The 15898-nt window shown below is 40.8% G+C and overlaps 2 protein-coding genes across 2 annotated transcripts; one reads left to right on the top strand and one right to left on the bottom strand.

Moving 5' to 3' along the window:
* The first annotated feature begins 7348 nt into the window (after window positions 1-7348).
* On the top strand, window positions 7349-8284 carry LOC149303415 (olfactory receptor 12D1-like). Its single transcript, XM_089480696.1, has one exon. It carries the CDS (start codon window positions 7349-7351, stop codon window positions 8282-8284), a length of 936 nt encoding a protein of 311 aa, XP_089336822.1.
* Window positions 8285-12720: 4436 nt separating this feature from the next.
* Window positions 12721-13650, bottom strand: LOC149303414 (olfactory receptor 5V1-like). Its single transcript, XM_089481099.1, has one exon. It carries the CDS (start codon window positions 13648-13650, stop codon window positions 12721-12723), a length of 930 nt encoding a protein of 309 aa, XP_089337225.1.
* Window positions 13651-15898: the final 2248 nt, after the last annotated feature.

The following is a 15898-nucleotide window of genomic DNA, read 5'->3' as shown; positions in this document are numbered from 1 at the left end:
AAGGAAATTAGAGAAGATGCCACCAATGATAATATCTCCGTCTTCATAATACTCATTGTTGCTAAGTTTTCTCAAAGCACATGTGTGACATTCAATCTGAATAGGAGGTTGAGATATCATCAGCCACAATAACAGTATCCAGTAGGACATTTTGAGGCTAGGGAAAAGAAAGTTCTAGGAAAAAAGCATGCTTCCAGGAATAACCAAAGTAGGGGCTCCTAATGAGACCTATGGAATAAAAGGGGTGAAATTAGACAGTAATGAGAATAACATGGTTTTAGGAGGACAGAGAGCACAAATAGCAATAGAAGCACACACAATATGGATTTCAAAGACATATACATTTCTCTTCCATGGGTCAAAATTGGAAAGATCATAGATGTGTGCATATGGAAGTATTAAGAACACAAATAGTTTTGACCTCTTAAAGGCATGGCAATGATTTCATCAACAGCCATAAATCCTCAGAACAGAATGCAAAAAATGAAAATAAATGTGTAAAAATATCTCCAGAAGATAATAAGATTAATTAAGAACATGCAGAAATAAAGGAAGCTATACTTAGCATATTGAGCAACTAATATTGGGGAGAGACTGGCATAAAAAATATCTCATTTTCCCATAGAAGACATGATTGTGTTTTTGCCCAAATGTATACATACAGCTCATTCTCATTCACAGATAAAAAAAGCAAAATATAAAGTTATATAAATTATAAATAAAGGATTTTTGCAATGAAAGTAGTGGCATTTTTAAAGTTCTTCACTGCAGTGCCACAGGGTTCTCAACCAGTTTATGCAAGCAATGGGTCTCTTTAGGGGAAAAGACCATATTTATTATCATTCCTTGAGTAAAAAAGGCAAGGTGTTGTCTTGAGAAATCTCTCCAACTTTTTCATCTTTCATGATTATAGTAATTCTAGTAATTACCATTCTGCAGTGGTTGCTAGCATGACAATTGTAGTTGTCTAAGTAATTTTGTGTCAGAACTCCCCTCCAACCCCTCCACACACAAACCACACATTTATTTGTTTTGTTATCATCCCGTACCTCCTAGTAGCTGAGGGGGAAAATGAAAAACAACATTACGTAAAGCTGTAATAAACATAACAACATGAAATGCAAACCTCCACAAAATTAAAATATAAACACTCAAATAATAAAAAAGCAGGAGAAAGCCAAGATCAAAACTAAGATCAATAAACTTACCTTGATGCTGAATAGGTGTATCTAGTGGGGATAAAAAAGACTGGCGAAAGGGAGAGGAATGATGGCCTGAATCCTATTGTTAGTCTCAACTAAAGTAGACCTATTGAATAAATGGGATTTCCCTATGTGTTCACTCATCACTCAACAATGGATACAGTTGGTTTACACTAGCTAGAATTAACTAATAGAATCCAAGTCTACATTAGCTAATGTGGAGAAGAAGAATGCATCTGTCTGCCTAACTAAGCTAGGACTTGGAGACTTACTGAGTGGTCCATTTGTGGGCTGCAAGAGCACTGAAGCCACCAGGGAGCTATTTGCACCCATCTGCTTTCCTTGACTATTAGTAGCCTCCCCAGAGGCCACACAATCTTTGTGTGGGCTTCTGTGGCATTGGTCATTCAGGAGACTGTGTGGGTATCAAGGAGGCAGGCCTTTTCTGGGCAGATGTTAAAGTTGAAGGCCTTCACGCATCTTCACGTCAGGAACATATAAACAGTTTCCCAGTATTCTTTCACCATTCACTGTCTGTTTGCCTTACAGAAGAGCTCCAGGTGATACCACACATGGTGGCCAATGCAATAAGCCTTAAAATTGTTACATAGGAAATTACACTTTTATATTGGAGTGAGTCACTAGAGGAGAGATAGTGGATGCTACATCCTAAGTGGATAAAAGAGTGTCCTCCACACTGTAAGGAGGTGAGGAAGATAGAGACAACCTGAGTGCAGAAGTTGAACTGGGAAGCAGCATGGGCTAAACCCTCTCCCACTCATTCTAATTTAACCCTTCTCCTGGGTTGCACTGGAAACGTTTAGTGGCCACTGGGAGTAAAAAAAAAAAAGTTAGCCAGGTTAACCTAAAACTTGCTTGATGATCTATTATTATAATATTTCCCCCTCCTCAAAGAATGATTATTGTTATAAGATTAATTTACTGCTCAGTACAAACTCTTGTTCAGTTTATGATATACTTGTCAGTTCCACAGCTGGTGGAGCATCCAGTGGAGTTGCTAGCTACGGTGTCACCCAGTGCAGAGGTCTGCCAGTGGGGGTGGAGTGGGGGGTGGCAGTGGTCTGCCTCAATTCCTCCCACTAATTCAGAACCCTGCCCATTTTCTGGTCACCCAGTGACCCACTGGCCAGACTCTGGAAGGATGGAAGACTCCCTTGCCTGCCCTCTCTCTCCAGCTGCTGCATCATCCTGGCCAGGCAAGTGAGGCAGCAGGAGGAGACAGAAGGGGTGCATTCACCCCTCCTCTCCTTTGTCACAGTGCTTCCTTCCCAGTGAAGCAACCCAGTGAAAGAACAGCTGGGAAGGGTGCACGTTCACCCCTCGTCTCCTATTTACTAGTCCTCCTCCTCAGGGAGGCAGTCTGGCAACAGAGCAGCCAGGAAGGGTGCATGTTCATTTCTCCTGCACTGAAGGGGGAGGACGGCCCAACCAAGTGTCACCCCTCCTTTGGGGTGTTATCCAAGGGGTCCTTAACCTGCACCTCCCCATGCTGCCACTGGGGCACCAGTTTTCCATGTAAGATTCCGAGTCTATTAAATGCCCTATACAGTGGTGCCTCGGGTTACGAAATTAATTCGTTCCGCTGTCAATTTCGTAACCCGAAAGGCTTTCGCAAGCCGAATTCCCATAGGCGCTAATGGGGAAAAGCCGCGATTCCGTGTGAAATCGCGCCGAAAAGCACCAAAAGTTTTTTCGTAACCCGAAAAAACTTTCGCAACCCGGAACAATGTTTTCCAATGGGATTTTTTCGTATCCCGAAAATTTCGTAACCTGGGTATTTCGTATCCCGAGGTACCACTGTATTATTACATATCACCAAGCTAATGAAGGCTCAGTAGGTTAGGTGAAGACTTCCCTCTATACTCAGAGTTATGCCAAACAGCACATCTTCAGAAACCATAGACCTGACTAGTGGCAGGAAAAAGGCCAAAAGCAATCAAAACATAATACAAGAGAACAATGCATGAGCCTAATAATAATAGAACCTTACAAACAAATAGTGGGACTTTACAAATCTGAGGCTCAGTACAGACGGGTGTGAAGCACAGTCATGGGGCCAAAACTAGGGCTCAGAAGAGCACAGCAACTGCATGCTTTCGAGCCCTAGTACGTGTGGGTGCTGCCATGATTGTGGGCCACATTCACATGGAGCGCATGTCCATGACATTCAGGAGTCCAAGTGCCCATACTGCTTGGGACAGAAGAGCCATGATAGGGCTGCATCGCAGCCCTTATGACAGCACCAAAAAAGGAGCCACCTAGAGCAGCTCATTTTAGGCAGCGCATCTGTGCTGCAGCATGTGGATGATGCAGTACAGATGTGGGGCAAAGATGAGTGGCATGGAGCCATCCGTCTGTGCTGTCCCTGAGTAATTTCAGACCCAATCTTCAGGTCATTATTTGGCAGTCATGGAGACATTAGGCCTTTTATAAAAGGATCTTGCATGGTGAGAAGGCCAGATGAGACTGTCAGCAGCAAGCCTGGGCTTTTCAAGAAAAGGGGGAGACATAGAAGCTTGTTAATGAAGAACTAAATAGGATGCCAGTGTTGGGAATATAATCAAATATTGGGAATGTAACCAAACTGAGTATGATAGTGAGAGCTGTCTGGCTTCACTCAAGTCTTACTTCTTTATCCTTGGGAACCAGTGGACCTTTATGGGAAGCTGCTCCACACCACAGATAAATGGGAGAGAGGCTCCAGCACACCCAGTATTTCTGTTCACATCACAAGCAAATAACATGTTTGTAGGAAACCAACTGACATTCAGTGGTGGGTAGATTGCTAGGAGGGCCAGAAAAGCATCTGTCTATGTCCCCATAGCAGACAAATAACATCATCCACAGACATCTGTTGGGGTCCTTCAGATATCTTGGTCTGAACCAGCCACTTCTTTGATCCCTCAGCTTACCACCACCCTCTGAAAGTCTGGGGGAGCTGCAGGAGCTAAGCAATGAGTCCATAGGGGTCATTAAAATACCATCCTTTGAAACAACCAGGAAAAGACACATGTGTGTTTATGTCACTAACAGGATGCTGGTCTTCTTAGTTTTCAGCTGAGTCTTTAGCTTTTCAACTTGCTGCATGAAGATACAATCTATCCAAAATATCATTAGACACATTATATCTGCCTTTCTCAAAGTCATTGGCTTCCCTTTACATATTCCAAAAGCCTGCCTTATAAAACTGTTATGTACTATGAATGAAAGTCAAGAGGAGACTCCAACCTAAAAGTGCTAAAGTAGAGTTTTCCATAAAATTGCCTCCTTTTCTTCAGGATTCAATTAATATCAGGACTTTCCCCCCCCCCCCCCCTCACTCAAGAGTTTGCCTGATAATTGCAAATTAAAGCAGTTTAATATTTATTTGTTTGTTTGTTTACTTATTTAGAGTACTCATGTCCCACACTTCAGCCAAAAAGCTTCCAAGAACAACTTACAAATAAATTAATTTTGCAGTTTTCTGCCTGCAGGCTTGCAATCTAAATGAGATATGATGCACAAGGAAAAGGAGATGGCAGTAGAAGAGGAGGTTACTTCCAACATACATTGGCGCGTTCCAGACACGCAAAAAGTACATACTAAGTACGTACTAGGGTTAGGAAAGGGCGTTCTTTCCGGATGCCCTAACCCTAGTACGTACCTAGTACGTACAAAATGGCGGCGCCCATTCTACATGGGCGCCACCATTGGGACGTCATGACCGCGCCGCCTCCAAATGGTGCAGATGTGATGTCCTGGCACCATGCGAGGGTGCCTGTGGTGCCCTTTCTGCAGCGCAGGAAGGAGCTCCTTCCTGGGTTTGTGGCACTGGTGCAGACTTTACATGGCTGCACCAGCATCACAAAAGAGAAAGGGGCCGACTGGCCCCTTTCTCCTTTCCCCACCGCTGTCGGGGTGTCCTTGGGGCTTGAAGCCCCAAGGACACTCCTTTCCAGGCCGCAGGGAAGTGATCTTTTGCTGCTTCCCCACAGCCTGGAAAGCGGCGGATCGGGGCCTCGGAGGCTGCCACTGTGGCAGATAAGGCCCCGATACAGCGGTGAAAGGGGCGGGTACAGGCCACCTCAAAAGGGCGGTCTGTAAACCGCCATTGACTACTTTTCCACAGTGGCCAGAGCAATGGTGCTTGGAGTCTGGAGAGAAGGTCTCTTACTAGCCATTGAGGCCAAGAAATGATGTAGCTTTTCCTGACTGCTCTTCTCTCAAATACAGCAAGGACAGCTGGTACTCAGAGGGATGGGTTTTCACCAGACACCAGGCCAAGGCAATTATTGTTCAATTATTTAGGTTTTCAAAACAAAAGGAACTTTTACTTGGTTCCTAGAAGCTGTATGTCCCAGGAGTTTGATTACATCTAAGGAACTTCACTCCACATATCTGATAAAGTATCAAAGCTTATGCTACAAACTTCTTTCTCTCAGTCTCAAAGGTGCAACAAGAATCTTTTGTACTCTAAGGAATATTCCTCCTAATGAGATTTTTTTTAAAAAATCACAGATGTAATATATCGGTATTCTCAAACGAAACAGAGAAGCTTTAACTCTCATATACTTTAGCACTGGCAAATGAACACTGCTTTTTCTGTCTTGATATGGTGTTTATTGTATATAGCTGTTGCTTATGTTGATTCATAGAAGAAGACAGTATATCTAGGTAAGTTTGTCAGAGGCAAACCATTGCTTCTTGAAATAGTGTCCAAGCTACATGTAATATCTGAATATATTCAGTCTGTTGATTTAACTGCCAATCACACAGTTCATATTCTTAGCTCTGGGTTCTTTCCTTTCTGGCTGTATGCAGCAACAATGGGGATATGAACTAAAAATTGGCAGCTCACTCCATCCTGGGGAAAATCTGATGTAGTTGCAGAAATCCTGGTCAAGCTATCAAGCAAGAAAAGGAGGAAGGTTTGGAGGCAGAGAAGGAAGGAAGAATGTGATGTGTGCTTCATTTCATTTACCCTGAACAATTAAATCAATTTGATGCTACAGTACTTTCATTGTCATGGAGGAATCTTGTGGATTGGTTATTTCAAGACTGATGAAGCACTAATGTTATGTGACAGAGAATGCCAAATACCTCACAAAACAAGAAGTCCCAGGATTTTCACACTGCACCTGTGTACTGAAAAAGAAAAGTGTGTGTGAGAGACGGGGAGAAGGAGGGAAAGGAAGGTTTTAACGTTCATTTTCTGTATCAAATGGATATGTCCTGTTATTCCTTAATCTTCAATAGCTGTGTGTTCTGCAGGAATTATCATGTGGTCACATCTACCCACGCCAAACAAAATTTAATACAACAGCTCTTGCCTATAACTAGAAGAGAATCCGATGGAGATGAAATTTGACATGTATATGCAGATCACATGGAGCAACTTTATGTTGATGAGTTTTATCACTTTATATTATTCGTTGAATGTTTTTTTTAAATTTCTTTCATACTAGGAAAATCATGAATGGTTCTTTTCACAAATGTATCTGTAATTCCACTGATAGATAACAAAATTAGCTCCAATATCATGCTACATCTTTACCTGCTGCTTTATCTAATGATCAGGTAAATTTTGGCTGAAAATGATTTCATAGGAAGCATCTCTTTAAAGGTTCAATTATAGGGACCTACTAAAAATTGCTAACTGCTTTAGATATGATTGTTCTCTCTCTTAACAGCAGAGGCATTATAGGTGGAAAAGAGGGATATCTGTAAATGATGACCAGTATTTTATATCACCAACTTAATTTTGTAACCTCTCCTGGACCACCTACTCAAACCCTGAAGGAAACATCATTCACCCATGCGCTGATTGCTAGCATAATGGACCTCCAGAAAGGACTTAAGCCTCACTAAACTACAAACCCCAGAATTACACAGAGGGCCGCCATAGCAGTTAAGGTAGAATAACAGAGTGAAAGTACTGTAGCATGATATTGACCTTAATGATTTAAAAGGGCTATAGATAAATATTTAGATATCGATATGAACATGCTGTAGACAGGTACACAACTCATATCAATTGCCTTCAGTGGTTTCTATATATCATAGCAACACAATCTTCTTCAAAAATATCATTTTTTAGTTCCCATTAGGGAACTAAAGACATTATTTTTTTTTCTGTTTCCACAGAAATGAAGAACCAGACAGAAGTGCATGAGTTCCTTCTTTTAGGTTTAACAAATGACCACAAATACATTCTTTTCACAATTTTCCTGCTACTCTACCTGGCCTGTTTGCTGGGGAATGGTGCTATTTTGGCAGTAGTCCTGAATGAGCCCCGGCTTCAAACCCCCATGTATTTCTTTCTAGCCAATCTCTCTTTTCTGGACATATGCTACTCTACCATTACAGTGCCAAAGATGTTGAGAGGCTTCCTGATGCCACACCAGACTATTTCATTTGTTGGCTGCTTCATTCAGTTGCATTTCTTCCACTTCCTGGGCAGCAGTGAGGCTGTACTTCTTGGTGTCATGGCATATGACCGCTATGTAGCTATATGCCACCCTCTGCGTTACACCATCATCATGAGTAAATTGGCTTGCCTTTTGCTTGCTGGGGCTACCTGGACAGCTGGCTTCTTTCATGCACTGATGCACACAGTGGTCACCTCCCACCTGTGGTTTTGTGGCCCTAATCTTATCCAGCACTTTTTCTGTGACATCAAGCCTCTTCTGAAATTGGCTTGTAGCAGCACTGCTCTCAGCCTCACACTCCTTAATATTGTCACTGGTTCTGTTGCTCTTGGTCCATTCGTTTTCACTGTTCTCTCCTATCTCTACATCATTGTCTTCCTCTTTTTCAAATACCAGTCATGGCAGAGCTGTTGGAAAGCCTTCTCCACCTGTGTTTCTCATCTCACAGTTGTGACTATTTTGTATATCCCGGTTTTGGTAAACTACATGAATGCCTCTGGAAATGAGTCATCACAAAGGGAGATGAGCATCACTTTATTGTACAGTGTAGTCACTCCAGTTTTAAACCCATTGGTCTACACTTTAAGGAATCAAGAGGTAAAATCTGCTCTGAGGAAATTCTCATGCAAGAAACTTTGTTTTAGGAGAATATAATATGTCACATGATTCTGATTTATACTGAGTGGAATTATTGATCACCCTAATCCAGTTCTAGCTTCTCCAATGACTGCTTTCATAGTCTCAACTGAGCTGTTGCCTAGCCCATATGTTAATTCTTTAACAGATTATGCCAATAGTTCAATCTATAAGTATGCAAAAGATTTCTTCAACTTCTGATGTCATTGTTCAGTTAGATGTGTATAACCATTACAGGAGTACATCTTTTTAGTTGGAATGTCATGGGGTCATAATAAAAAAAACTAATCATAAGATGAATGTATGCAGGAGAGTAAACAAATTTACTTGCCTGGTGTATGATGAACATATGTCAGAGAACTCATTATTGCTGGAGACTGAGAGCTGTCAGGCATAGTCAAGACTAGAGCAGAGCTTTAAAGCAGTACATTACAAGGACAGTGCGCCCGCATCACACACAGGTGCATTATATGTTGCTTTCAGCATATGCTGAAAGCAGTGCTGCTTCTTCCGGTGCCATGCGCCAGAAGAAACAATGGCGCTGCCGGCCGCGAACATGAGTCCCATTACTTTCAATGGGGCTCAAGCATACGCGTTTTTTGTTTTACGCAGGAGGGTCTGGAACGGATCCCCCATGTAAAACAAGGTTGCACTGTAGTGCTGTTACCAGTAATGCAGTATTGTTTGATATAATGAAGGGACATCACTGTTCCCTCTTAAGGTAACATAGGGCCTGTACAGATGGGCCAAAATAAAACTGCTTCGGGTCACTTTGGAGGTATGCTGTTTAAATGACACACGCATCTTAAGAGGCTAGAAGCTGTACTAAAGTTGAGCTCCAATCCTCAGGACTGGGGTGTGGCTTTGGCGTGGCTTCTGGTCTCTTAAAACGCATGCATTTAAAAAAAAATCCAAAGAGCAAACCTTAATTTTACAATTTTATAAAAGGGCCACAATTTTAGTATGTCATTATATATAATGGGACCTAAGTATCCATGGATTTTGGTATCCATGAGAGGTCCTGGAACCGAACCCCAATGAATACTAAAGTCCCATTGTCATTGGAACTAGAGGTAAAATGGTCTTTTCTTGGCATGGGTAATTGCTAAGGATGTGAAGACGCTTTATTGTTGCTGAGATTTCAGCTGAAACTTGCCATCCCAATACAGCATGATAATATCTCAAGGTATTTCAATTCCAGTGTGCAACTGAGTTATGAATTGTTCATCACAGTTTCTGTAATTTGCACAGAGTGTACAACAGGTTGATAAATCACAAGCAAGTCATCCAGTCACTACTACTTTTATATAGATGTACAAAGTTTTTACATAAATGTTCAAAAATATCACATGAGAATCTGCATTTTTGTCTCCAAGACTAACAACAATAGCAAATTGACCACCATCCTGAGGCAGGTTGTATTCAAGGTTTTTTAAAGGCTCTTCCTCCATCCAGTTTTCTGTTTTTTCAGAAAAAATTGCCAGTTTTCTCAAAGCACTAATCTTCTCAAATCTTACCATCATGCAACAGGTAATGCTACTAGTATTTTAGACAAAACCCCACACACCTTATTTTCTAAGCAAGGACAAATCAAATCAGGGTTTATATACTCCAATAAGTGTAACTCATGATTCTCTTGCTGCACTTACGAGGATGAGGCAATATTTCTGTTATGATGTGAATGATATGTTTATCCCTTAAAAATAGAGAGAGTGCCTGTGACTATGAATGCCTTGTTTTCCTCCCTTATAATGATGAAATCAACCATTATTTCTGCTCCAAGTCCCTAGAGAGTGCCAATTACTTCTAACAACCTTTGTGCTGTTCTAAGATGAAGATAAACAGAGCTCTATTTTTCTTATTGAGGCTCTTTCACATTGTTTAGTTGAACATGCAACCATTCAACACAGACTTTGGCATTAAAGGACAATGAAATGACAAAGTGGGATGAGATGGAATGATATCTGGCAGGAAAATATCCATGCAGGATGCCTGTGGTGGTGTGCAAATTTGGTATTGTTAAATGTGGCATTGGTAAACCTCTCTCTTTCCTCCACAAATATTATCAGCCAGAAGGCTTCATCACTGCTGGTATTACTTTTCAACTCTCCTATTGCCTCCTATTACATAAATGGCTGAAAGACATTATTAATGACTACAAGCCCTCTCCACACCTCTCTAGCTACTATGGTCCAAAACAGATAGGCCAAATAAAGTGGCTTCTGACCACTTTGGGGGCATAGTGTTTAGATGAGGCATGTCCCCAAAGTGACCAGAAGCTGTGCCGAGACCATACCAAGCCAGCAAGAGCTGATCCTTTAAAGAGCAGATTTAAGACACTCCTGCCAGCTGCCAGCTTGGGACCGCTGCCATGGCCTACTTCAGTACCAGCATAATCAGGGACCACTCCTTCTGGGCTGTCTGCTTTGGTCCTATGTCAAGAAATCAGTCAATATTGATGGCAAGAGATATCACATTCTTCCTCACCCCAGTTAGAATGTTTAAACATCTTCCCTTTTATTTTTGTTCAGTCACAGCCCATTTCTTTATACAATGAACAGAGAGAGGGTGTGGCTAAGACCCACAAGGAAATGACATGATATATACTATATCTAAAGTCTTAATGTATACTTAAAATCTACTGAGTATAGGCATGCTGAAATTGCTACCTTTAACATCTCAGTCTGTGTGAAGTGGCAGACTAAACACTGCCTGGTTAGGGGAAATTACAAAGGAAAATACATGCACTGGCTCATGCAGTTTAATAAAATGCAGAATGGTGTGGAATTTGGTCTGAAAACATGCAAAACAGGCATGGTTGAAAAATAGAATAATTTGTTCATTCCTACTTGGAGTGTACATTTACTTTGATTTAACTTGCAGACACTGGCGGGTTACAGACCGCCATTTAGTACGTATTCTATACGTACTAGGGTTAGGAAGGGGCGGTGCTTCCGCACCCCCCTAACCCTAGTACATATAGAATACGTACAAGATGGCAGCGCCCTGTTCATACAGGCGCCGCCATCTTTACGTATCGGACCCTGTGCGTCCGAACATGTCGCAGCGCTAATGACGTCGCGAATGCGCCCCTGGCGCCTCGCGACGTCATTAGGGCACCGCAAGAAGAAGCTCCATTTTGGAGCTTCTTTTTTGCTCCGTAACGGAGCCGCGCAGTTTGGCTGCGACGGCTCCCTTACGGAGCAAACGGCGGTGGCGGCAGACCGCCTCAAAGCGGCGGTCTATAACCCGCCACAGATATTTATTCCCAGACCAGCTACTAGCTCGAAAAGTGGTTTGATCTCTTTCTGTTCAGATCAATCTCTGTACTGGTAATTGTGCTCACCAATGCCTTTTTGCTATGAAGACATGCCTGATTATTCTTGTCTAGGATTCAGTTTACACAATTTTCCTTCCTTAGCTCAATGACTCCATTTGTTTTCTGCAGGGTACGCCCAGTTTCTTTCAATGTGACAGATTTAACTGTGTATCTATTTCTTTTCTCAGTGATATCAATAGGGTTTAAAAGTGACTAGGTTTGGTTAGATTTTGATATAACTGGTACTATACCATAAAATCTGTGAAGCAGCATGTAGTCAGCTATCCCTATCCATAGATTCTGCACCCATGGATTCAACCAGCTTGTAAATATTTACATCTGCCAAAAAGCAAGTCTTGATTTTGCCATTTTATATAAGGGACACCACTTTACCACTCCACTGTATATAATGGAATTGAGCATCCATGGATTTTTGTATTCATGGGAGTCCTGGAACCAAATTTATTATTATTATTATTATTATTATTATTATTATTATTATATCCCACACATTAAGTATGTTTTAAATATATGTTAAAGAAAAATTCAGTATACAATTCCAGGCAGAAAAAAATTGATATCGAAAAAGATAAAGCCATTGTCTAGCTCCAGGATTAGAAGGGGGAAAAATTTAAAGAAAGAATGATGATAAGGATTGGAACTCTATAGAAGTTTCTTCTTATGTGCCTTCAAGTTGAGGTCAACCCATGGAAATCATATCATAAGGATTTCTTGACAAACTTTATTGAGAGAAGGTTTGCCATTGCTTCATTCTAAAGCTAAGTAAGTGTGATTTGCCCAAGATCTCCCAATTTCCATGACTCAGCAGGGATTCTAACCAAGGTTTCCAGAGTTCAACATTCACACTACTAAACCATGCTGGTTCTGACTATACAGACTGTTCCTAATATATATCACATCTGAACACTGAGTCAGCTAAATAACTCATGTAATGCTACAGTTCTGAAGCCATGCTCTGATCCTTTGGACCAGAAAAAACAAACAAACAAAAAGCTGGGATAATTCGGCTCCTGGGTGTGTTGTGTGGTTGTTGGGGTTTGACCTGCTTCTTACTGGAGCAGCTTCGGGTCACTCTTTTGTGCCCATCTGCTCCACCCCTGAGTTGAATGTTAGCCTAGTTTCTGTTTAGCCTCACAGATTTCTTGAATGCCTCTTTCACTTCCTTGTTCCTCAGACTATAGATAAGAGGGTTGAGAACAGGAGTGAGCACAGTGTACAGTACAGCAACAATTTTGTCTATATCCTGGTACAGGTATGGAGGTCTAACATAGGTGTAAATTGCCGAGCTGTAGAAAATTGTCACCACTATTACATGGGAAGAGCAAGTGGAGAAAGCCTTCTTCTTCCCTTGTGTGGAACGTATCTTCAGGATGGAAGAAGCAATGTAGACATAAGAAACTAAAGTCAATAAAAAGCAACCAAATCCCAAGAAAATGTCTGTCATCAGCATCAAGTATCGGTTGAAGGATGTGTCAGTGCAAGAGAGCTGAAGCAGTGGAGGTAGTTCACAAAAGAAGTGATTGATGGTACTAGGTCCACAGAAGGACAAGCGGAGGAGGGAGAGAACATGAATGTTTGCAAGGAGGACACCGCATACCCATATCCCAATCACCAGGTAATTGCACACTTTCTGGTTCATGATGATAGTGTAGCGTAAAGGGTGACAGATGGCTACATAGCGGTCAAAAGCCATTACAACTAACAGTAGCAGTTCAGTGGTCAGGAAGATGACAAAGAAATATGCCTGTGTTAAGCAGCCTTGGAAGGAGATAGTTTTCTTCTCATTCATTAAATTCCTCAACATCTGGGGAACAACTGCAGTGGTACAGCAAAGGTCCAAAAGAGAGAGGTTGATTAAGAAAAAATACATGGGAGTATGAAGAGTAGAACAGAGCCCAATTAGTGTGATTATAGAAATGTTACCTACCAGAGCTGCAACATAAGCTGATACAAACACCACAGACAGGACAAGCGGTGATGAAGAGATGCTGGAGAAGCCTATTAGGATAAATTCTGTCACCATGGTTTGGTTATTTCCTTCCATCTTTACATACAGTTCTGTTCATACTGAGAGAATAAACTCTTATTCAGAAGGTTTGTTGAACAACATACTTGTTCCTATGGAAGAAGACCACCTGATGATGAAAAAGTCTTCTTATCTAAAGTACTGCAAATGAAGAAGATAGTTCAACTAAATAATTTAAGCATACATTGGTTACAGGATACAGATGGATTGTGTCGTAACCTTCACAGCCCACAATCTATTATCATGGTCATTAAAATCAGGACATATGAAACGTACTTAGTACCTAAGACAAAGGATAAGATGTCTTTTGCAGTTTCATCTCCCAATGACAGGTTGAAAGTACCACTAGCTGAATTTTACTGGCTGTAGGCCAGTTTAGGGAATCAGTGAAAGCTATTTGGTACATACAGATCTGTTCTCCAACAGGGGCCAAGAACAACCATGGACCTCTGAAACAGTAACCAAAGGATTACTACTACTGCTCCCTATATCTGGTGTCTGAGAGAAGTGCCTCATTCTGTCTCATGGTTGGGTCCGTCTTGACTAGAAAAATCTCAGTTGGTGGGATGTTTCCAAAAAAGCCTTTTTTTTTTAATGAATTGTTGAATCAACATAACAAAGAATCATCTTGTTAAACATGGGGCAGAGCAGGGTATGATTTACACCCTGTACTTTTTCTCTGTGTTAGTGAGGTCAAGGGAAGGAATTGAACTTGCCCATACCAATGTGTCTTCTCTTATGGGTTGTCTCTTCAATAAATAAAGCAGAATTGGTGGACTTTGTTGATTAGTCCCCTCCCTTATAAAGCTATTTATCCGATCATTTTAAAAAACAAAATCAGCAGAAATTCCAAGAAATGCTAGAGAATCTAGGAATTGCCCATTGGAAAGTTAACTACTGCTAGCAATGCACATATAATTTGAATGAATGATTGATTCTGAACCAAACTTGCTATATTCGCAGAAACGTGGGACATAAATACAGTTGGTTCTTCTTATACACTGGTTTTTATACACAGATTCAAGCATCCACGGTTTGAAAATGTTCAAAAAAGGTATACATTTCAAATATCAAACCTTGATTTTCCATTTTTAATAAGGGACACCATTTTACTCTGCCACTGTATTTAATGGGACTTGAGCATACACAGATTTTGTTATTCATGGGGGATCTTGGAACCAAACCCCAGCGTATAACAAGGGTCCACTGTAATGTTGTTTTTTGTTTAAAAAAAGAAGATCCAACTATATTTGGGATTTGACTCAAACAGGGTTTTTTTCCTGAATTGCTCCAAGGTGACTCTATGGTATTCTAAAGGTTTGCACAGATTCATAAACTCCCCACAACCTTAGTCACACTCCTCTAGCACCTTCTCTCTACTTGCTGATCAATTATCATTATATCATTATCACTAACGTCTACATTGCTTATGATGTACTTTGACTTATTTAGAAGTCAGCCTTCATGTGTTAACTTGTTTCAGCTTCAAGCGCACTTGGAGTTATAGGCATTAAAGAGCATACAAGTTTTGTTTAAACATACCATTCTTGACATGATAGAGCAGAAATCTTTTAGTACTTTTGCACTAAGGATGTAATTCTTTACTGAGTTTACTTTCAAAGGTAGCAATGAATAATCTCAGCAGTTTTCTTGCCACTCTGAGAAGGTCTTCAAAAACCACACAGTTTTCAAAGACTATTCACAATTATGGACTTTTTCTGCACAAAATTTCATGTGCCTGTTTTCCACAGGAAACAGCATTTCCTGGGTAGAAAATGATATTTTAATACTGAAATATGAAAGCAGATATATTAATTTCTGCATAGAAAATGCTCTTTTCTTCACCAAACAACAACATGCAAACTTTGCACATAATATGAACAGCAAATACTCAAATAATACTTATATTCTTCTCACTAGGATTTCTTTACACATGACAAAATATATTTTTGACCATTTTACAAATAATTTTGAATGTTTTTTTTTCCATTCCTGTTGTGCACCGTACACATTTTGTAAAGCTGGGCTTTACACAAAGCTGAGAATGCAAGAAGAAAGGGTAAAAATCTTTAACTTAAGTGAGCTTACCAAATTTGTAAATACCTTGCAACATGCCAAAGATGAATGAGAGATCTCAGTGCCTGGAGCTCTTCTAATGTTGAAGTAAGGTGGACTAGGGCTGATTTAATACACAACAGAAAGAGAAAGAAATGCACCGGTGATTAACCTTAGTGTATGTAGTAATGAGCACCCTGAGCTCTGAGGT

Source organism: Sceloporus occidentalis, unplaced genomic scaffold (assembly GCF_023333645.1).
Source record: "Sceloporus occidentalis isolate IW3139 unplaced genomic scaffold, rSceOcc1.0.p SCAF_14, whole genome shotgun sequence".
Taxonomy (NCBI): domain Eukaryota; kingdom Metazoa; phylum Chordata; class Lepidosauria; order Squamata; family Phrynosomatidae; genus Sceloporus; species Sceloporus occidentalis.
Note: the sequence above shows the minus strand (reverse complement) of the source record. Positions and strands in the feature narration are given on the sequence as shown.